Source organism: Manacus candei, unplaced genomic scaffold (assembly GCF_025592945.1).
Source record: "Manacus candei isolate 608988 ecotype Guabito, Panama unplaced genomic scaffold, ASM2559294v1 h1tg000017l, whole genome shotgun sequence".
Lineage (NCBI taxonomy): Eukaryota > Metazoa > Chordata > Aves > Passeriformes > Pipridae > Manacus > Manacus candei.
In genome coordinates this window covers 9,535,657-9,552,234 of record NW_026138065.1, presented here as the reverse complement: position 1 = coordinate 9,552,234, position 16,578 = coordinate 9,535,657, and the positions used below count along the sequence as shown (strand labels likewise).

Sequence of the window (16,578 nt, the reverse complement as noted above, 5' to 3'; positions counted from 1 at the left end):
CTGTGTTTAAATCCAGAGTTTCATGGATTTATTAAAACTGACAAAATAACAATAGATGTAAGAAGCAACAGCAAGACTTGGGGTATGTCTTCTCCTTGGTGCTTTGCCTTCCTGCCATTGTCGAGTCTGTCAGCTCGAAGGCCACATCACCATTCATGTCCACTGGCTCCAGACCAGGACTGGATACTTCTGCAAGAAATCACTTGCAATTTTTACCTGAAAATACAGGTTGTGGATGAGCTGAACTGTATTCTACAAATAAGTAAAAGAACCTAGTCCTTTTCTGTTAGAAGATTATGTTGATGGGCTTAAGTGCTAACTGGCCTGTGGCAAATCCCTGGATGTGGTGCTGCATCCATTATTCTTTGAGGTTATCTGTTGCTTTCCATGGAAGAAGTGCTGTCTTCTGGTATGTGACTCAAACCTTTCTGATTTTTCAGTGATACTTTTAATAATTACTGGAATGCTCCCATTAAAACTAAGACTAGTTTTGGTAAAAAAGATACTAGGAATAGGCATGGGTTATTCTTCACTGAATTTCAGTACTGTAAGGTGAGCTTTTTTATCTGTTTACATCTGTTGATGACCTAGCACCTTCAGTGCTCTAAAATTTAATAAGATATACTTTTAAAGTAAGCATTTAAGAATTTAAATGTTAAATGTTCAGCTTCTAGGAAATCTACTTGAGAAAGTTCTAAACTTCTGAAAAACTTGGGTTTTGATGGTTTGTTTTGTTTTTATTTTTTTGAAAGGAACACTTAAGGTGCTATTAATATAGCAAAATTCTCCAGAGTTTCCTCAGTAGTAATCATTTGAAGTCCTATGCTGAGAGAGCACTTTTAACATTCCTTCCTATGCTGCTAGGTTTTAATCCCTATTATAATACTGAGGAATGCCTAACCCTTAATTCAGTGTACTGAATACCTCTGGTGGTTCCACTGTCAGCCCCACAAAAGTTAACAGCAGTTTTTCTGTTACTCTTCAGTTATATACTTCAAAGAGTTCAGAGTTGCCTGAACTCAAAGTATTGTGTGTGGGGTGGTGGGGAGCAGGGCGAAAAGACAGGCATGTTAGTCCTTCCAACTGCTTGCCTTGGAGCTGTATCTTGTCAAACTGTTCAGTGCTGTAGAGCCAACATAACTCTATAAGGGCAAATGAAGAGAGATTTCTAATCAGAAAAATAGGTAAAGTACTGTATGCCTTTCCTGAAATGTTAAATGGGTTCAAAGTGGGTGATTGCTTAAAAGGAATAATGTAAATGAATGCATGCTAATTTTTATAATCTTATGCAAATTATTGCTGTTCTACTGTGAATATTTGTTGCTAAATAAGAATCTGAATGTACATACTTTTGTAAGGCCTTAAGCAGTTCTGGGTTTTTTTCTCATTATCATGAATCATACATATAGAATCATAGAATGCTTTGGGTTGGAAGGAACCTTAAAGATCATCCAGTTCCAACCCCGCTGCCCTGGGCAGGCACACCTTTCACTAGACCAGACTGCCTTGAACACTGCCAGGGATGAGGCATCCACAGCTTCTCTGAGCTACTTACTCCAGTGCCTCACCACCCTCACAGTAAAGAATTTCTTCCTAATATCTAATCTAAACCTGCACACTTCCAGTTTGAAGCCATTCCCTTCCTCATCCTACACGACATGCCCTTGTAAAAGTCCCTCTCCAGCTCTCTTGTAGGTTCCCCTGGATGGCTGCTGTAAGGTCTTCCCAGAGCCTTCCCATGGGCTAATTAGTATTTCTTTGCAGTGGTCAAGATCTGTGAGAAATTATATCCTCACCCACATATATTACTAGTTACTACCCACTTTCTCTTCTCTTTTACCCATTGAGATATAATTGCCATATATGATTTTACTAGATCTTAAAGGTCTTTTCCAGACTGAACAATTCTATGATTCTATAAAGCTATTCATAATATGAGGGTGGATATGTGACAATCTTTTGTCTGAATATCCATTACAGTTTTTGGACAGAGCACCAATTATCTTCTTCCTGTTACGTAATATCGAGCTTGTCCTAGTAGCTTTGATACATTTTTCCTCAACAGTATTTGTATACTTCAGCAATACCTTTTTATTAATGGCTACTTACAGTAGCAACTGCTGTTTCCTAAAAATAAAAGTTCTACTAAAATGTATTTTTATATTAAGAAAATGAAAACACAACGTCATGATCTAGTTTTCTTTAGTTATGTAAAATATGCACCTTCACATACAACAGAATACTGGTTCAAATAACATCACTGTAATATTTCACAAACTTCTTTTTTTCCCCCCAAGTTTAAGATAGTAAGCAAAAAGAATCTGATAGTTAGTCATATCCATAAAGATGAAAAACCCTGTTTAACACATTATACAACAAGGGGATTGCCAATATTTATTCCCTTCCTCAGACTTGAATTTTATTATTGGCTGATCTTGTTCAGTTGGGCGGGGCATAAAAAAAGATGTGGAAGGCTTAACCTACCTCTCAATTATGGTAGTTCAATTATAAATACAAAGTTTTAATTCCTATTAAACTGTGCATCAAACAGAAAATGTGAGTTTAATCTGTCAACCTAACTGTTCTTCTGTGTACTTTGGTGTGAATTCTTGAGTATAACACAGCTCCAAACCTTCTAAAAGATATTATGGATTATACATACTTATTTAGGACTCCTTCCTTTAGAAAGGTTTTAGTCATGATCTGCAGCACTGTCTCCGGGACAGTTTGAAGATAAATCTTCAGAGTCTAAAGGATAAGCAGAGAGAAAGTGAGTAATTCCAGCTCAGAGGAGAAAAAATGATTGCTAGAAATATTTGTAGAATCCATGTAAAACAGATTAAATAGAATTCAAGTTTACAAGATATTAACTCCCAAATTTGTTTTAAAACAAGGAAAAAAATTCCATCCTCTTTGGTGCAGTGGAAATGTATAGTTTTCTAATTGTTTCAGAAACATAGTATGAAATATCTGAATTTTGTTTTCTCAAAACTAAATTAATACAAATAGAAATTCAAATAAATTTCAATATGGTTGGCTGTGTTTTGGTGTGTACTTTTTAGTTTTTCTTTTTTTTTTTGCTTGTTTCGGTTTTTGTGGGGTTTTTATTGTTTGTTTGGTTTGGTTGTGGGGTTTTTTTGTGAATGTAAACCTAAAAATTGCCTTACAATCAAAATGTACAAAGCTTTATGCAAAACCAGTAGCCTGCAAGATAAATTTGCTATGTAAATTTAAAATACTGCCGTAAGAGAAACACAAGGCATATTATCTACTATTTGAGTTGCATAAACAAAGCAAAACACAAAAGACTGGCTTACTCTCACCTTCATAGGTTGTTCCACACCAAATGCAATAGAAGTGTTCTTTTCTCAAGTAGGCTGTCAGGATGTGTAGCTTTTCTGATACCTAGAGATACATACAGGAATGCAATGATCTGGGGCTCACATGACATACATCAGTTTAAGCTACTGGTTTGCTAAAATAAATTTTTAACCTTTTGCTATTGAAAAGCTACACAACACTGTAGCTCAGTAAGACATGAAGTTTTCCAAATCAGTAGAATAGGGCACAGGAATTCATCATCTCTGGAAAATTAACTGTTGTTTGCTGTTGTTTGCTCATCCTTCTTTCCAGCTAAGTAATCTGCACTAAAGAGAGCTACCTAAAAACATTACTTAGCTACCCGATTTCAAGTATACAGGATCTTTTGTGGATTTTTTCACACCTAATCTCTGACTGTGTAACCTAGTTCTCAAAAATTGTGAATTTCCTGTGTCCAACTTGCGATGATCTGCAAAGCATTTTCAGAAATTACTTGGTGATTCCAAAATTCAATCTCAGACATCAGATGAGGCATCCAAAATTAAAACTCAAAAGCAAGTAACTATTACCTTGCATAGATCAGCCTCAAAACAGATGAGCAATAAATCAGTGGTTTAATGTTTTATATTTTATCATGTAACTGCTGTAAGAATCACTGCTTTGAGATTGCAAAGAGGCCGTTCACTACGGCTTGGAAAATGACATGTATACATATATCATTTATATATATATGTATACATACATACTGTTTAAGGGATTATTAAATTTAATTCTGAATCAAGCCATTAATTTAGTTGCAGAGCTTACACTTAAGTCTGAGCTTGTGCATTCATCTTCCTTGTCTTCCTCATCCTTTTTGTCTTCCTCTTCAGGTTCTATCCAAAACCAAGTCTCTTTGGGAACTTCAATGTCCTTAAATAATGAGGGATTTAAATTGATGTTATCTGCCTTTGTAGGTTTTCTTGTAAGGTGCCAAATAAAACCAGTTTCTAGAAGGTGAATTTTAAAGGTGAGTTAAGTTTTAAAACTTGCATGTATAGTAGGATTACTAAAGCTGTAGTGAGAAACTAAGTACAGCAATCCACAAGAAGGATTATTCACTTTTTTTTAAATGATGAAATGCATGCTAACAACTAGTCCATTCCATCTGTGTTTGGTATGTGTGAGGCTACATTGCAACATTATCTCCCACCAAGGCTGTGAGCAGACACCCATGTTTATCAGTTAAAGACATGCTGCCCCAAGTTATTTTGTCAAGAGATCACATGGTGCTTCCTAATCCACTTCAGGTAATGTTAAAGGAAGAAGAGTCAACAAAGATTATCTAAGCTTAATTCAGATGACTTCATCTGAAGCAAACTAAGTAGTATCAAACAATCTCAGCAGAACTTGTGAGGTGGTATTAACCTCTAAAAGGTTAAGAGAGCAAAAAAAACCTTGAAGTTTTCAAGTGGCAAAAATTTATAGTAGTTCAACTCCTATTACCTGTGTTATTCCTTGCAGGTAGAAGGTACTTAAGTTTTGTGAGTTTTTTTGTTGTTGGTTGCTTGGTTGGATTTTTTGTTTAAGTGCTGCTTTGGTGAATCTGCTAATTCCCTCAATGATGATTCCCATCCTTAGAGACACTAAAGAGCTGCCTGGACATGGTCCTGGGCAACCTGCTTTAGGTGACCCTGCTTGACCAGGAGGGTTGGACAAGATTACCTCCAGAGTCCCTTCCCACCATCAACCTTTGTGTGATGGTGTTGCTTCCTCAGTTGAGGCAAACAGTGCCATCATTTAGGATGGTCTGATACTGGATACTGAAAGATATGCAAACAGCTCAGAAGTAACCATAAGAATACAGGAGCAAAAACATGGGTCCTCACATAAGTTACCATGAAGTTGGTGTGCACCTTCAACTATCTTAATGGTGCAAACATACACTTCTTATTTTTTTAAAAGAGCTGAAATGTTGCCAAACATTAAGACTTCAGGCTAGTTACTCCACAATTTTAGACAACTTCCAAGAATTTAATCACTACTTTGTAGCCTGTATCTCTAACCTATAACCCTTCCTTCCAACCCCCCCAAAAAACCCACAGGTCTCACTTTTTGCATATCTAATTGCTGGCAGGCCCTCTGGCTTTTTCGCAGGTCCCCTTCCATCTTACGTTCTTCTTGTTTGTTTTTGAATCTTATTCTGTTAAGAAAAAGCAGAGAGGTAAATAAGCAGGCAGACACACAGTAAGACATGCATTACAGTCCACAGCTGTAAAATAAAAAAAGTAAGATTCTATTCCAACTGATTCTCTCAGACCATGACAATGTATGAGTTAAGAAGACATTCTGATGTTATTTCTGTGGGAGCACACCTTTATTTCTTCAGAATTATAACTTCAAGATGGTGCTTTTGTGATCATACTACACTGAACGCTGTTTCTTCATCAGGTTTTCATCAGACATAAATGTTTCACTAAACATCTGCAAATTATACAGCCTTCTCTAGGCTTTCCTTTTCCACATACTACATGCAAATCGGGAGAAAACAAAACCAGTACAACCTTAACAAATTTACCCTGATTTTCAAAACCGTTGTAGGGACATTGCTCAAGATTTTAAATGTAAAATCCAGATAAAGATGGCATGATTCCCCAATTTAAAAAGTTGTGAATGACTTGAGAAAGGTTAGTATGTATATTAGGGTTTTTGCGTTATTAACAAAAAAACTAAATGATGCAGCACATGCTTTTAGCATTGCAGTGTTCATCAACTTTTTGTTTAGAACTGAGAAACAATTACACTGTATTGTAACTCTCATCCTTCATTGAAAACATTCAAAAATAGTAACACAATAAAAGAATAAGTAAACTTAGAGCATAAAGAGAATCGTTTTTTAGACATTGCTTAGAATTCAGTTACATGACTTTACCTGAACTGATCTGCAGCTTGTTCATTTGCTTGTTTTTTCATATGGAGTTTTTGTCTATAGTTTTCCAGTTTTTCTTCAGCTTTTCGCTTTTTTAATTCCTCATGACCAAGACCACTTCTGCCTATGTTAGTTCAAAAGATGGATGTAACCAGTTGAGAAGCTCTGATACCCAACTAAGTAAATCAGAAAGCATCACAAACCTGTTTTTATGTTCAGAGGAATAGGTTCAACAATGCCTTCTCCTGTGAAAGAAAAAATAAGTCAATTAAAGAAATTAAGTTTTTCTCAAAGTATGATTTGTGCAGTGTATTCAAGTAGGCAAGTTGCTTTTGCCATGAAAGATGTAGATTTTCTTGTGTTTTTTTTGGCTGGAAGTTGAAAAATCACAAATTGATATACATTTAGTGCACTACAAATGATGCAGTTGAACTGGAACTCCCTCTCTTTTTTGGCTTGTCTGCTGGGTTCCTAAATGTTTTCTTCAGGACGTGACCCAACTGAAAGAAAATGGTGTTGATGTGACAGGTATAACATGTCTGTGATGAAGACTGCTTTGTTACACCTTTTATAGCATTTTCAGTCTAGAATTTCACGACTTGACAATGATGAAGAATAAAAACAATGTCTGGGCCAGTTTGTTTGCAATTGTCTGCTAGAGACCCGGCACAGCAAGTTACTGATGCCTTGTTTTACTGATTTTACTTCGTCTATTTAGGCTTCATAAGGGTAGGCCAGTGTGCACAATTTCTTCTGAAGACTCCAACTATAAGTTCCAAGAGAGGGGTTAACATTTTTTGGAACACTATTAGCTTTGCAAAACCATCAAAACATCCTTCATGCAGTTTCTGCAGGCATGCACATAAGGAAGTGCATTTATCGAGCTCCAAATACTGCTCTTCCCTCTCATCTCTCAATAGCCTGTACTGTTTTTACTTTGGGTTTAGGGTTTCGCTCTCGTCCTTTGCTCTGTCACAACACATTCACAGTTCAGTAACGCTAGGGCTCTCTGAGAGGCACTTATTGACCGTGTCCCCAAAGAAAGTTACGGACAGCTGCAGTCCGTAAATGTAAAGGTACAGCTGAATATAGGCACACACTTCAGAGAGCAACAAGCTTACCGCTTTTGCCAAGGGCTTGGCCGCTCTTGTAGCCCATCTTCTGGAGCAAAGCAAAGCCTTTGTTCTCGTTGCCCAACGCGCTTTTCAACACCAAGTCTCGCCTCTCTTTTTCTTCTTCTTTTATACTCTTTTGCCTGTTCTTCTCATTGGCTTCCTTTTGCTTTTCTTCTTTCTGAATAGCTTCCTTTACCCGCCTTACCATGGGCAGGCCTGGCCTTACATCCTGTCTGGGAGTTAATAATTCCAGCAAATATTAGAGCTTTTCTTAAAACCATAACCCTAAAATCACTTAAAAGCGGGGGAAAAAAGAGCCAGCTACTTACTTAATAAACGAATCAGACATGTAGTCTTCCTCTTCATCTCCCTCCATGTCGGCACGCCCGCCCTGTGCCGGCCCCTTGCCTGTGGACACCGTCAGTACGCCTTACCGGGCATTTTATTTCCCCACAAGGCAGAGCCCACTCTCGCACGGAGAGGCGCCCACCGCCGCCCCCCGGCCCTGCGGGACAGGGGGGCTGATGCACGAACACAAGTGAACCCGCCGGGCCGCCCCCTCCCAACGCCAGCGCACCCGCGCCCGCCTTCACGCCCTCAGCGCGTTTTCCCGCGCTCCGCTACCGCCGCTCCTGCCCAGGACCCTCCGCCCGCCCCCGGGGCGCCCACAGAGCCGCGGCAGAGGGGCAGCGGGGGCTGCGGCGGCCGAGGGGAACCGAGCGCCCGCCCGGCACCACCGCGGCGCCTGCGCGGGGCGGCCCCGCCCGCCGGCGCCTGCGCTTCTCCCGCTTCCTGCTGCGGGGCCGCGGGTGCTCCGGGGGTGCGTCGGGGCCGGGATCGGGTTCGGGACGTGTCTCCCCCTTCCCCGCCCTACCCCGCCCGCCGGACCCGGGCTCTGCGGGGGCTGAAGCGGCCGAGCCCCCAGGGGATGGTCCCGCGGCCGGGGGCGCGCGCGGCGCATCGCGCCCACGCGTGTCCGTGACGGTGACCGTGTCCGTGTCCGTGAGCGGCCCCGGGGCCGCGGTGTCGCGCCTGGCATAGCCCGACGCCGGCGGGACGCGGCCACCGCACGGTGCGAGCGTAAGTGACCGTGAGCGGCGGAGGGGCCCGGTCCGGCCCGGCCCGGGGGCTGCGGGGAGCGGGCCGGAGGGTCGTCCGCGCTTCGCTCCGCGGCGTTGGCGGCGTGTGGGGGGTCGGCGAGCGTGTGCGGGGGGTGCGTGTATGGAGGGCAGCGCGCATCGCTCCCTTAGCATCATTCTCATAGCATCATTGCCTTGAGCATCGTTCCCTTACAGCCAGGGCTGTACCGCGGCTTTGCCTCCTGTGGGGTTTTTAGAACCAGGCAAGATGCCCTGGGAGAGGTGCTACAGCTTATTAAAGTAGCCGATACAGGTAGGGGGACCCAGCGCGAAAGCCTTTTCCCCCCATGCAGCCCTTTGGGAGGGTGTCACTTTGCCTAAACTTGCCTGGTTTTTAGCTTTCTCAGTCCACTGAAGTGCTTGCATGATGAAGATATGAATAGTTGATTTAGGCTACAGAAAACCAGCTGTGGAATAGAAAGGAATTTTAGTGCATCTGAATGTTTTCTAACCTCTGTAATGCTTCAACATACTTTGCTGGGCGCTGGTTGACTTTTATCAGCTTTCACTGTGTATCCTGCGGGAGATCACAGTGTATTTATTTCTTGTAACAGGCACAGCAAGACCCAACCCTCACCAGAATCGGTAGGACTTGGTGGGCATTTTTCACTGCATTTTGGAGCAAACCGTTTTCCAGTGTGAGTTTTGAATTGCTTACGCGTGTATGTTAGACTCTGAATCTTCAGCTGAATATCTGTGTAATTGTTTTTGTGCCTGATCTCTTGTGCTTCAGTGGCACAGTTGAATGTATGTGCAGGTTTGGTTGCTTGGAGCTTGTGTTACCTAAATTAAGATGGAAAGGTACGGGAGTGTGCGGAAGGTTGTGGCCAGGGGTAAATAAAACCTTTTATGTGGGGAGAAAAAGGAGTAATGAGCTGTGCTGTCGTGCAGCACTCCTGTGCTGTGTGGGTGTGACAAGCAGTGTAGATCTCTGGGGTGGTATCCAAAGAATCGTAGTGCTGTCATTCATTGTGTTTCTCTCTGCTGTCATGAAAAGGTATTCTGAGGTGATGTGTCTGTGTATTATTGACAGGCAATACCTCCTCAAGTCTTTATAAATGAGAAAAAAAAAATCCAGAAGATGTCTTTGGAGGTGTCAGGGCAGACTTCCATATGTGGCTCTTCTACATTTGCTGAGCTGTTGCTGGAGATGAATGTAGTGAAAAATATTATGCAAAGTACTGAAATGCAGAGAACAACCTTAGTATTACAGACATTGTGATGCTTTAGTTTCATCAGCACCAAATCATTGAGGCGAATTCAGAACCATAATACAGTTGTAGTATTAACATGTTACCTGTACCAATGTCTGTTTAAAAAAATAATCATTTAAATCACCTCATTTGACTTTAAGAATTTTTTGGGTTTGACCATGAATGAGGAAACAGCTTTGAGCTCTTGAGAGCACAAGTGGAACTGTGCAGCTGTCAAAAGATGATGTCTGTTGAATGCTGATGTCTTACATAATACTCCTTAGTTGTTTTGCTTTCTCTGTTTTGACTGAGATCCTAATTTCAGCATCACTGCATTCAGATTTTGGGCTTTTTTTTTTTATTTTTGGGTTTCTTTTTTCTGAAGATGGTTGACTTAATTTTGTGATTTTAGATAAGTTTTGTTTGGTTGGTTTTTTTTCTGTCAGCTCTTCATTAAACAGCTGCACTTTGTTTAAAGGTGGTTTGCTAAGGTTAGGTTGTCCACAGAGTGTTTGCTTACATTGACAGCATGCTTTTGGTCATGCTTTGGAGCTACCCACCATTCAGTGTTTGAGCAGGATCTCTGGTGTTTGATTTGCAGTATTTTGCCTGCTGGGGAGTTCTTGCAGTCATTTGGCTGCTGCTTGTATTCTAGGCTGTCACACCTAAGGCTTGCTAGGTTTCAGAGGGCTTATTTGTACAGCACTTAAAGCAAGGCTAGTGGAATCTGGGGAATCTTAGGTCTGTGATGCCAAATAATATCACTGTTCCTGCCTTTCTCAAATTTGTGATAGGTGGAAATTCCTACTTGTGGTAGGCTCATCTTCACACCTTGTCTGTTGAAGGGTGTTGAGGAGGTGGCTGGGTTCGTGCCCAAACTTCAAGATTGTGCTCAAGGGTCTTGATTTGGGACAATCTTTATTCTCTTTTATGTAAGAGGAGACAGTGAGATGACTCCTTTACCTCTTTTGTACTTTTTTTCTTTAAACGGGGACTTAAATGTATTTTTCTTGGCTGAGTTTGGACCTTAAAATTGCCCATAGGTGCTTTTTTTTTATAACTAACAACTCTGTTCCCTGAAATACTAATGGATGCACTCAGTTTGTAAATATGTGTGTAGGTTTTATCTGGGACTGCTTAGCTAAGACAAGTCTAAGCAAGCTGGAAACTTTAATGTGATTTTCAAAGGTTTGTACTAATGTACTATACTTTATACTAATATTTACATTTTTATTTTAGAGTTTCTACACAAATTTACATAAAACTGGAATTTAACCTGTCATGGAGCTGGCTCACAGTTTGTTACTGAATGAGGAAGCATTAGCTCAAATCACAGAAGCAAAGAGACCAGTCTTTATCTTTGAGTGGTTAAGATTTTTGGATAAAGTGCTAGTAGCTGCCAACAAGGTAATTTTATGGTTTTTTTCCCCGCTTCTTTGTAAAGCATTTATATTAATTTCATACCAGAGACAGTCGACAGGTAATGGCCAGATGACAACTGTATGGTTTCAGATTCAGCCTGAAGAGCCTTTGTATTAGTTTGTAGCTCTTAAGTGTTTAATTGTAGGCAGTCAGTAGGCAAGTAGTAAGTATTTTGAAAAAGTAAAATTCAAATAGGATAACAGCTAATTCTGAGCATTTAGCATCTGTCTCTGCTATTATTGAATGTATCTCAAATCTCTGTGAAACAAGCAATTTGCTAAATTATATACAATTGGGAGTGGTATAAGGTTTACTTCAATCTCTTCTAGGTTTTTTTGGGTGTTGGTGGCAAGACACAGGATTAAATGACTTTTTTATTTGTTTTTGATCTCTTTAACAGACAGATGTCAAGGAAAAACAGAAGAAACTTGTAGAACAGCTAACAGGACTCATCAGCAGTTCCCCTGGGCCACCTACGCGAAAGCTGCTTGCAAAAAATCTCGCTGCTCTCTACAGCATCGGAGACACATTTACTGTTTTTCAGACACTTGACAAGTGTAATGACATCATCAAGAGCAAAGATGATACTGCAACCTACCTGCCCACAAAACTGTATGTTTAATATTACTAGGGAAAGGGGAGATTTTTAAGTGGTCCTGGATATTACAGAACAATCTGCCTATATATGTGCATGCTATGTTTATTTATATTTTGTGTGCTTATTTGGGGTTCACAGATGCTTGATATAGCAAGAAAAGCACTGGATTGAGATTGTGCAGGGCAGGACTCAAAGGTTACACATACATAGCTGTCTGAAATGTCTTGCTCTAGGCAAGGCACTATTTTATGTTTCTTCACATGCTTATGGCATGGAGAGGATAACAGTTAATGCAGTAATGCAATGAAGACTTTCCATCAGTGGAATTATTGCTGATTGCACTCAAGTACCCCATTTAAGATGGAACCTGCAGGTTGTCAAACCAAAGCATTATCTATGCCCACAGACTTGTAATCACATGTTCAAGCTTTTTTCCCTATCAAATCTTGCCTTTTATATTCCTCCACTGTGATATGCCACACAGGTCTCTCAAGCAGAGTCTCTATACTTGGATACGTGTGTGTATGTATGCGTGATACAGTTTGTCTTTACTCATAGGAGCAGTCTTGATGGTAGGAATTTGGTTAATGCCACAAAAAACTTCCACTGAAACTGGTTTTGTTACTTTCCTGCACATACTGCTTCATATGTTCACAGTGTCTAGTGAACCCTAATTTGGTCTTGCTTTCGGACATTATCACAACAAAAAAGGATTTAACAATAAAGTCTGAAATAGTCACTGTTCTTGTTTGTAGCTGGTGCAGCTCTGTGAGGAACTTGTATAAGTGGGGAGGGTTTTGTACTGTATATATGCTCTGAAACTTAAGCTATCCAAGTGGTAGTCCAGCAGTTTTTTTAATGGAGATATGCCCCTTAAGGAGGAGTCTGTAATGAGTTTGTAATATAGCTTTGCTAAAAAATCATTTAGCCAAGAACTACAGATTTAAAAAAAACCTAATTTATGATGAAAAAGTGCATGTTTTCAGGAGCTGCTTCTGTGATTGTCCTGGAACAATTTGTGTATATAACTGCAATATGGTGTTAATTAAATATCCCTAATCTTAAATGGCAGGGCAAGGAAAACATGTAAATAACTGTTTATGGATTGAGTGATTTTACAGTACCTATAACTTTTCTTATGTTATGCAATAATTTATTCATTTTAAGTTCTTAGTCTTGAAAAAACCATATAATTCAGTATCTACAGAAATGTGTCAGGATATATTATAGGGTAAGAGTTATCTTGCAGGTGCTTGGAAAAAGACCTAATACTGCTGAGATTTCAGCATATTTTGTTTTCTCCAGAACTTTTCATTCTGTGTGTAGATCCTGTAATAATACCCCTTCAAATACATTTGTATTCTTAGAAGCTGCTAAACAAAAAGATTGTTTAAATGAACAGCCAGTATAAGTAGTGGATAATAAACAGATTTTTATTCTTCAATGATGATTAAAACATACATTTCTGTTTGTTTGTCTTCATTTAGATAATACAGAAAAAGAGTACACCAATTAATGTCTTTTTTCATAGGGCTGCTGTGGCGTGTGTTGGAGCATTTTATGAAAAAATGGGCAGAATGCTGGGTAGTTCTTTTCCAGAAACTGTGAATAATCTTTTAAAGTCTCTGAAAAGTGCAGAGGTAATTTGCAGATTATTTGTGTGATCTTGATTCCATTTAAACTGAAACTTGTTTCCGCCAAAGGTGTTTGCCAAAATGCCTAGGTTATTTTTATTTTACATCTATAAAGGCAAATCACTTACCTAGTTAGTATCAAATCTACTGCAGAAAGTTTTGAGTTTATCATATGAATATTATAGTAGTTGCTTCATAGTGGCATCAGTAATTAAAACTGCAAAATGACTGTATGTATTATTTCTAACAACAGTGTTAGCATTTTTGCCCAAGTATCCTGAATAAACATTCAGTTGTTAAAAATTAGTAATAAATACTTAAGTTTTGCAGCAAAGTTGTTACTCTGAATGTGAGCAGGATACATTGTGCCCTGAAAAGAGAGAGTATGTCATGATATTGCGAGAATGTATCCTGGGCTGTCAGTAGGTTTGATTTTATAGAAATAGCTATATTGGAACAAGTTGGAATACTGATTGTGCGGATCTTGACCTGGCTGCTGTTTTCTTCAGCTGTGTTGTTTGTACCTATGTGATAATTTATTTGTTTATGTGTGTGTGTGTCCTCAAACTGTAAGTACCTGCCTGTGTGCAGGTATAGAAGGAAGCTGTTAACTACTTGAGCTTCCTGTTCTCTTATATCAGCTGGTGTTTTGTTTTTTTTCCTGAGTCTGCAGCAGATAAATAGTGGGACAGGACAGAAGCATTTTGTCTAGAGCCAATTTGTTGGGTTGCCTGGGCTTATCTTAATTTATGTGACAACACAGGGAGTTTTAGTAAAGCTGTATGTAGTGCTTACTGCTGTCTAAAATCAGCTAGATATCAGTTACATATGCCTTCATTGTCAGTGTTTCAAAAAATACTCCTGTATAGAAGCAAGAAAATGCATAAGTATACAGCTGGTTCTTAGTATATACTGTGTCCCCATTTTTGCATAAATGTTTTTGTGTGTGTGCAGTCTCAGGGCCGCAGTGAAATTCTGATGAGTTTGCAGAAAGTCCTCAATGGACTCGGAGGAGCAGCAGCTTCTTGTCACCGTGACATTTATAAGAATGCCCGATCTCTGCTGACGGACAGGTCTATGGCTGTACGATGTGCTGTGGCCAAGGTGGGTGTGTTTTTCACTAGCCTTGGAAGCTCTTGTACTGTGACTGTGAAGAACCTGTAGTTGAAGTGTGACCTGTTGTGTATGATAGGAAATTTGATAATTAGTTGGGCAAGGTAAGTTCTTCCTAGTTTATACCGCAGGCGCAGACATTTGATTTATTTCACAGGTACTGTAGTAATGTATTCCCCACTTCATAAACATGTATGAGATAGAATATATTAACTGTGAGCCTCAGTGGGAGAGGTTTTTCGTAACATGTTTCTTTCTTTGAGATTTCTTTTAATTTTTTTATTTATGTATTAGCCTATTCTATGACTCTTCTGATTGTTTACTCAGCTAAGTTATTTGGTATATGGGAGAGTGTAAATTAACTCTTAAAATATTCATATTAAAATATTTGCTGAATAAACCTGACAATTGCAGTCTGATACTTACGTGAAAGGTAAGAATGGAGGTCTCCTGGTGCTTAGCAAATCTATTTTTCTTACAGTGTCTGCTGGAATTACAGAATGAAGCGGTGTTTATGTGGACAGCTGAACTAGAGAATGTTGCAACCCTGTGCTTCAAAGCTCTGGAAAACTCAAACTATGGTGTACGTGTTGCAGTGTCAAAGCTTTTGGGGACAGTCATGGCTACAGCACTGATACCAAAACAAGCAACAGGTACAAACCCTTCTGGATTCCATGTCTAAGTGGGCAGACTGCATCTTCAGTACCATGTTACATGACAGTGTTGCACAACACATTGCTGTTCCAGTAGATGAGAGCTCGTAGGTGGATTATTTGTTTTTATAAACAATAAACTAAAAAGAGGAAAGAGTGCAGAATATCTGTTGTAGTCACAAAAACCATTTGGGAAAAGTGACTTATTTTTTAAGAATGAAAACAAATTTTTATCTGAAATCTTGGGTAGATTTATTTTTGCAATAAGTCTGGTTTCAAGATCATTGCTTGTATTGGTTCGAACTTTGGGATCAAACTGTTACTTCCCTTTTTCCAAAAGTGATGCGACAAAATGTGAAGAGAGCCACGCTTGAGGAGGTCTTGGAGCTCATGGCCACAGGATTTTTGCGAGGAGGATCTGGTTTCCTGAAGAGTGGTGGAGAGATGTTAAAAGTAGGAGGATCTGTCAATAGGGAAGTGCGAGTTGGTGTTACCCAGGTTTGTAACTTTTTAATTAAGTGACATTTATGTTATATGTATTATATATACATAGTTGTAACCCTTTTAGTAGGAAACATACACTCTTCTGTATTTGTTGATAACTTACAAGTCTGGTTTGACTCACCTATTTTGGGAGATGTACACGAGGTCTTCATTTTGAATTGTAACACACTGATGGTGCTGCTATTATTTACATTGTGTTCTCAAATTTTTTAGAAAGAGACACATTTAAAGTGATGAACTGGCTTTTCTTGCTGTCATGCAGAGAGTATTTTATGCTTCATAGTATACATAGCAGTACAGGGGCTACTGTATAGTTTCAGCAACAAAGACTTGGCTACTGCATGGATTCATACTGCCTAACTGATTAGGGTTGCTTATTACTAACTGGTATTGCTACTGTGCTGCATAATACACAAGTATAACTGTAGTCTTATATAGTCTTTTCTTTCTGTTTTAATTGGACTTTAATCTGTGTGACTTCTGAATTTTGCAGGCCTACGTTGTCTTTGTTACAACATTAGGAGGTCAGTGGTTGGAGCGCAACTTTGCTACCTTTTTGTCCCATGTACTTGATCTGGTCTCCCATCCTCGTGCAACTCAGACCCACGTGGAGGCAGTTTACTCTCGAAGATGCGTGTCATTTATCCTCAGAGCAACTGTGGGCAGCTTACTCGGGGAGAAAGCACAGATTGCAGCTGCCAAAGATATATGTCAAGCCATTGGTAAACAAATGAAGGCAGTGGGTGAGAACCATTTTTCTTTATTTTGAGACCAGTTTAAAGTTACTGTCATTATACTGGGTTAGCCATTTTTCACCTTTCTTCTACTGTGAGGAGCAATTTTGTTGTTATGGTAAATGATAGTTCAGCTGCATTCTGTTTAAATATGCTATCCAAAATGTAAGTTTTACTTGAAAAGTGATTGTATAAAGCTGGCTTGTTATCCTGTGATAGCAAATGCAATGTTGAAAGCCTAGAA

At 39.6% G+C, this 16,578-nt stretch overlaps 2 protein-coding genes across 10 annotated transcripts in view; one reads left to right on the top strand and one right to left on the bottom strand.

Annotated features, from left to right (window-relative positions):
- Positions 1–5: 5 nt before the first annotated feature.
- GPATCH11 (G-patch domain containing 11) lies at positions 6–8,032 on the bottom strand. Of its 6 annotated transcripts, none has more exons than XR_007903842.1 (10): positions 7,674–8,032; positions 7,351–7,577; positions 6,433–6,474; positions 6,233–6,353; positions 5,413–5,503; positions 4,129–4,233; positions 3,324–3,405; positions 2,663–2,748; positions 925–1,142; positions 6–216 (listed from the first exon to the last, which is right to left on the bottom strand). XR_007903842.1 is itself a non-coding variant. In XM_051783080.1 (9 exons), the coding sequence occupies exons 1-8, from the start codon at positions 7,718–7,720 to the stop codon at positions 2,693–2,695; spliced, it is 771 nt and encodes a 256-aa protein (XP_051639040.1). In that variant the 5' UTR covers positions 7,721–8,032; the 3' UTR covers positions 6–216; positions 2,663–2,692. The 6 variants fall into 6 exon arrangements, 3 of the variants coding, with proteins under 3 accessions (XP_051639040.1, XP_051639041.1, XP_051639042.1); XR_007903843.1 differs by having other exon boundaries at positions 6–189; XR_007903841.1 differs by having other exon boundaries at positions 1,092–1,142.
- Positions 8,033–8,146: 114 nt separating this feature from the next.
- Positions 8,147–16,578, top strand: part of HEATR5B (HEAT repeat containing 5B) — a 55,870-nt gene continuing 47,438 nt past the window's right edge. Inside the window, exons 1-9 of one of the 4 annotated variants that reach the window (XM_051783018.1) lie at positions 8,157–8,424; positions 9,038–9,068; positions 10,916–11,083; positions 11,499–11,710; positions 13,228–13,336; positions 14,285–14,434; positions 14,925–15,096; positions 15,437–15,594; positions 16,094–16,343. In XM_051783018.1, the coding sequence (XP_051638978.1) occupies positions 10,958–11,083; positions 11,499–11,710; positions 13,228–13,336; positions 14,285–14,434; positions 14,925–15,096; positions 15,437–15,594; positions 16,094–16,343 (1,177 nt within the window). In that variant the 5' untranslated portion in view covers positions 8,157–8,424; positions 9,038–9,068; positions 10,916–10,957. Of the gene's footprint in view, positions 8,425–9,037; positions 9,122–10,915; positions 11,084–11,498; positions 11,711–13,227; positions 13,337–14,284; positions 14,435–14,924; positions 15,097–15,436; positions 15,595–16,093; positions 16,344–16,578 lie in introns of all 4 variants that reach the window. The other 3 variants (XM_051783016.1, XM_051783019.1, XM_051783017.1) reach the window with 3 other exon arrangements.

Coding starts and splice junctions, on each gene's coding strand:
- GPATCH11 (XM_051783080.1), bottom strand. CDS start 7,720: ATGGAGGGAGATGAAGAGGAAGACTACATGTCTGATTCGTTTATTAA. Junction 6,475..7,350: donor CCAAGCCCTTGGCAAAAGCG/GTAAGCTTGTTG, acceptor TTTCTTTCACAG/GAGAAGGCATTGTTGAACCT. Junction 5,504..6,232: donor CAAGCTGCAGATCAGTTCAG/GTAAAGTCATGT, acceptor TTTTCTTAACAG/AATAAGATTCAAAAACAAAC.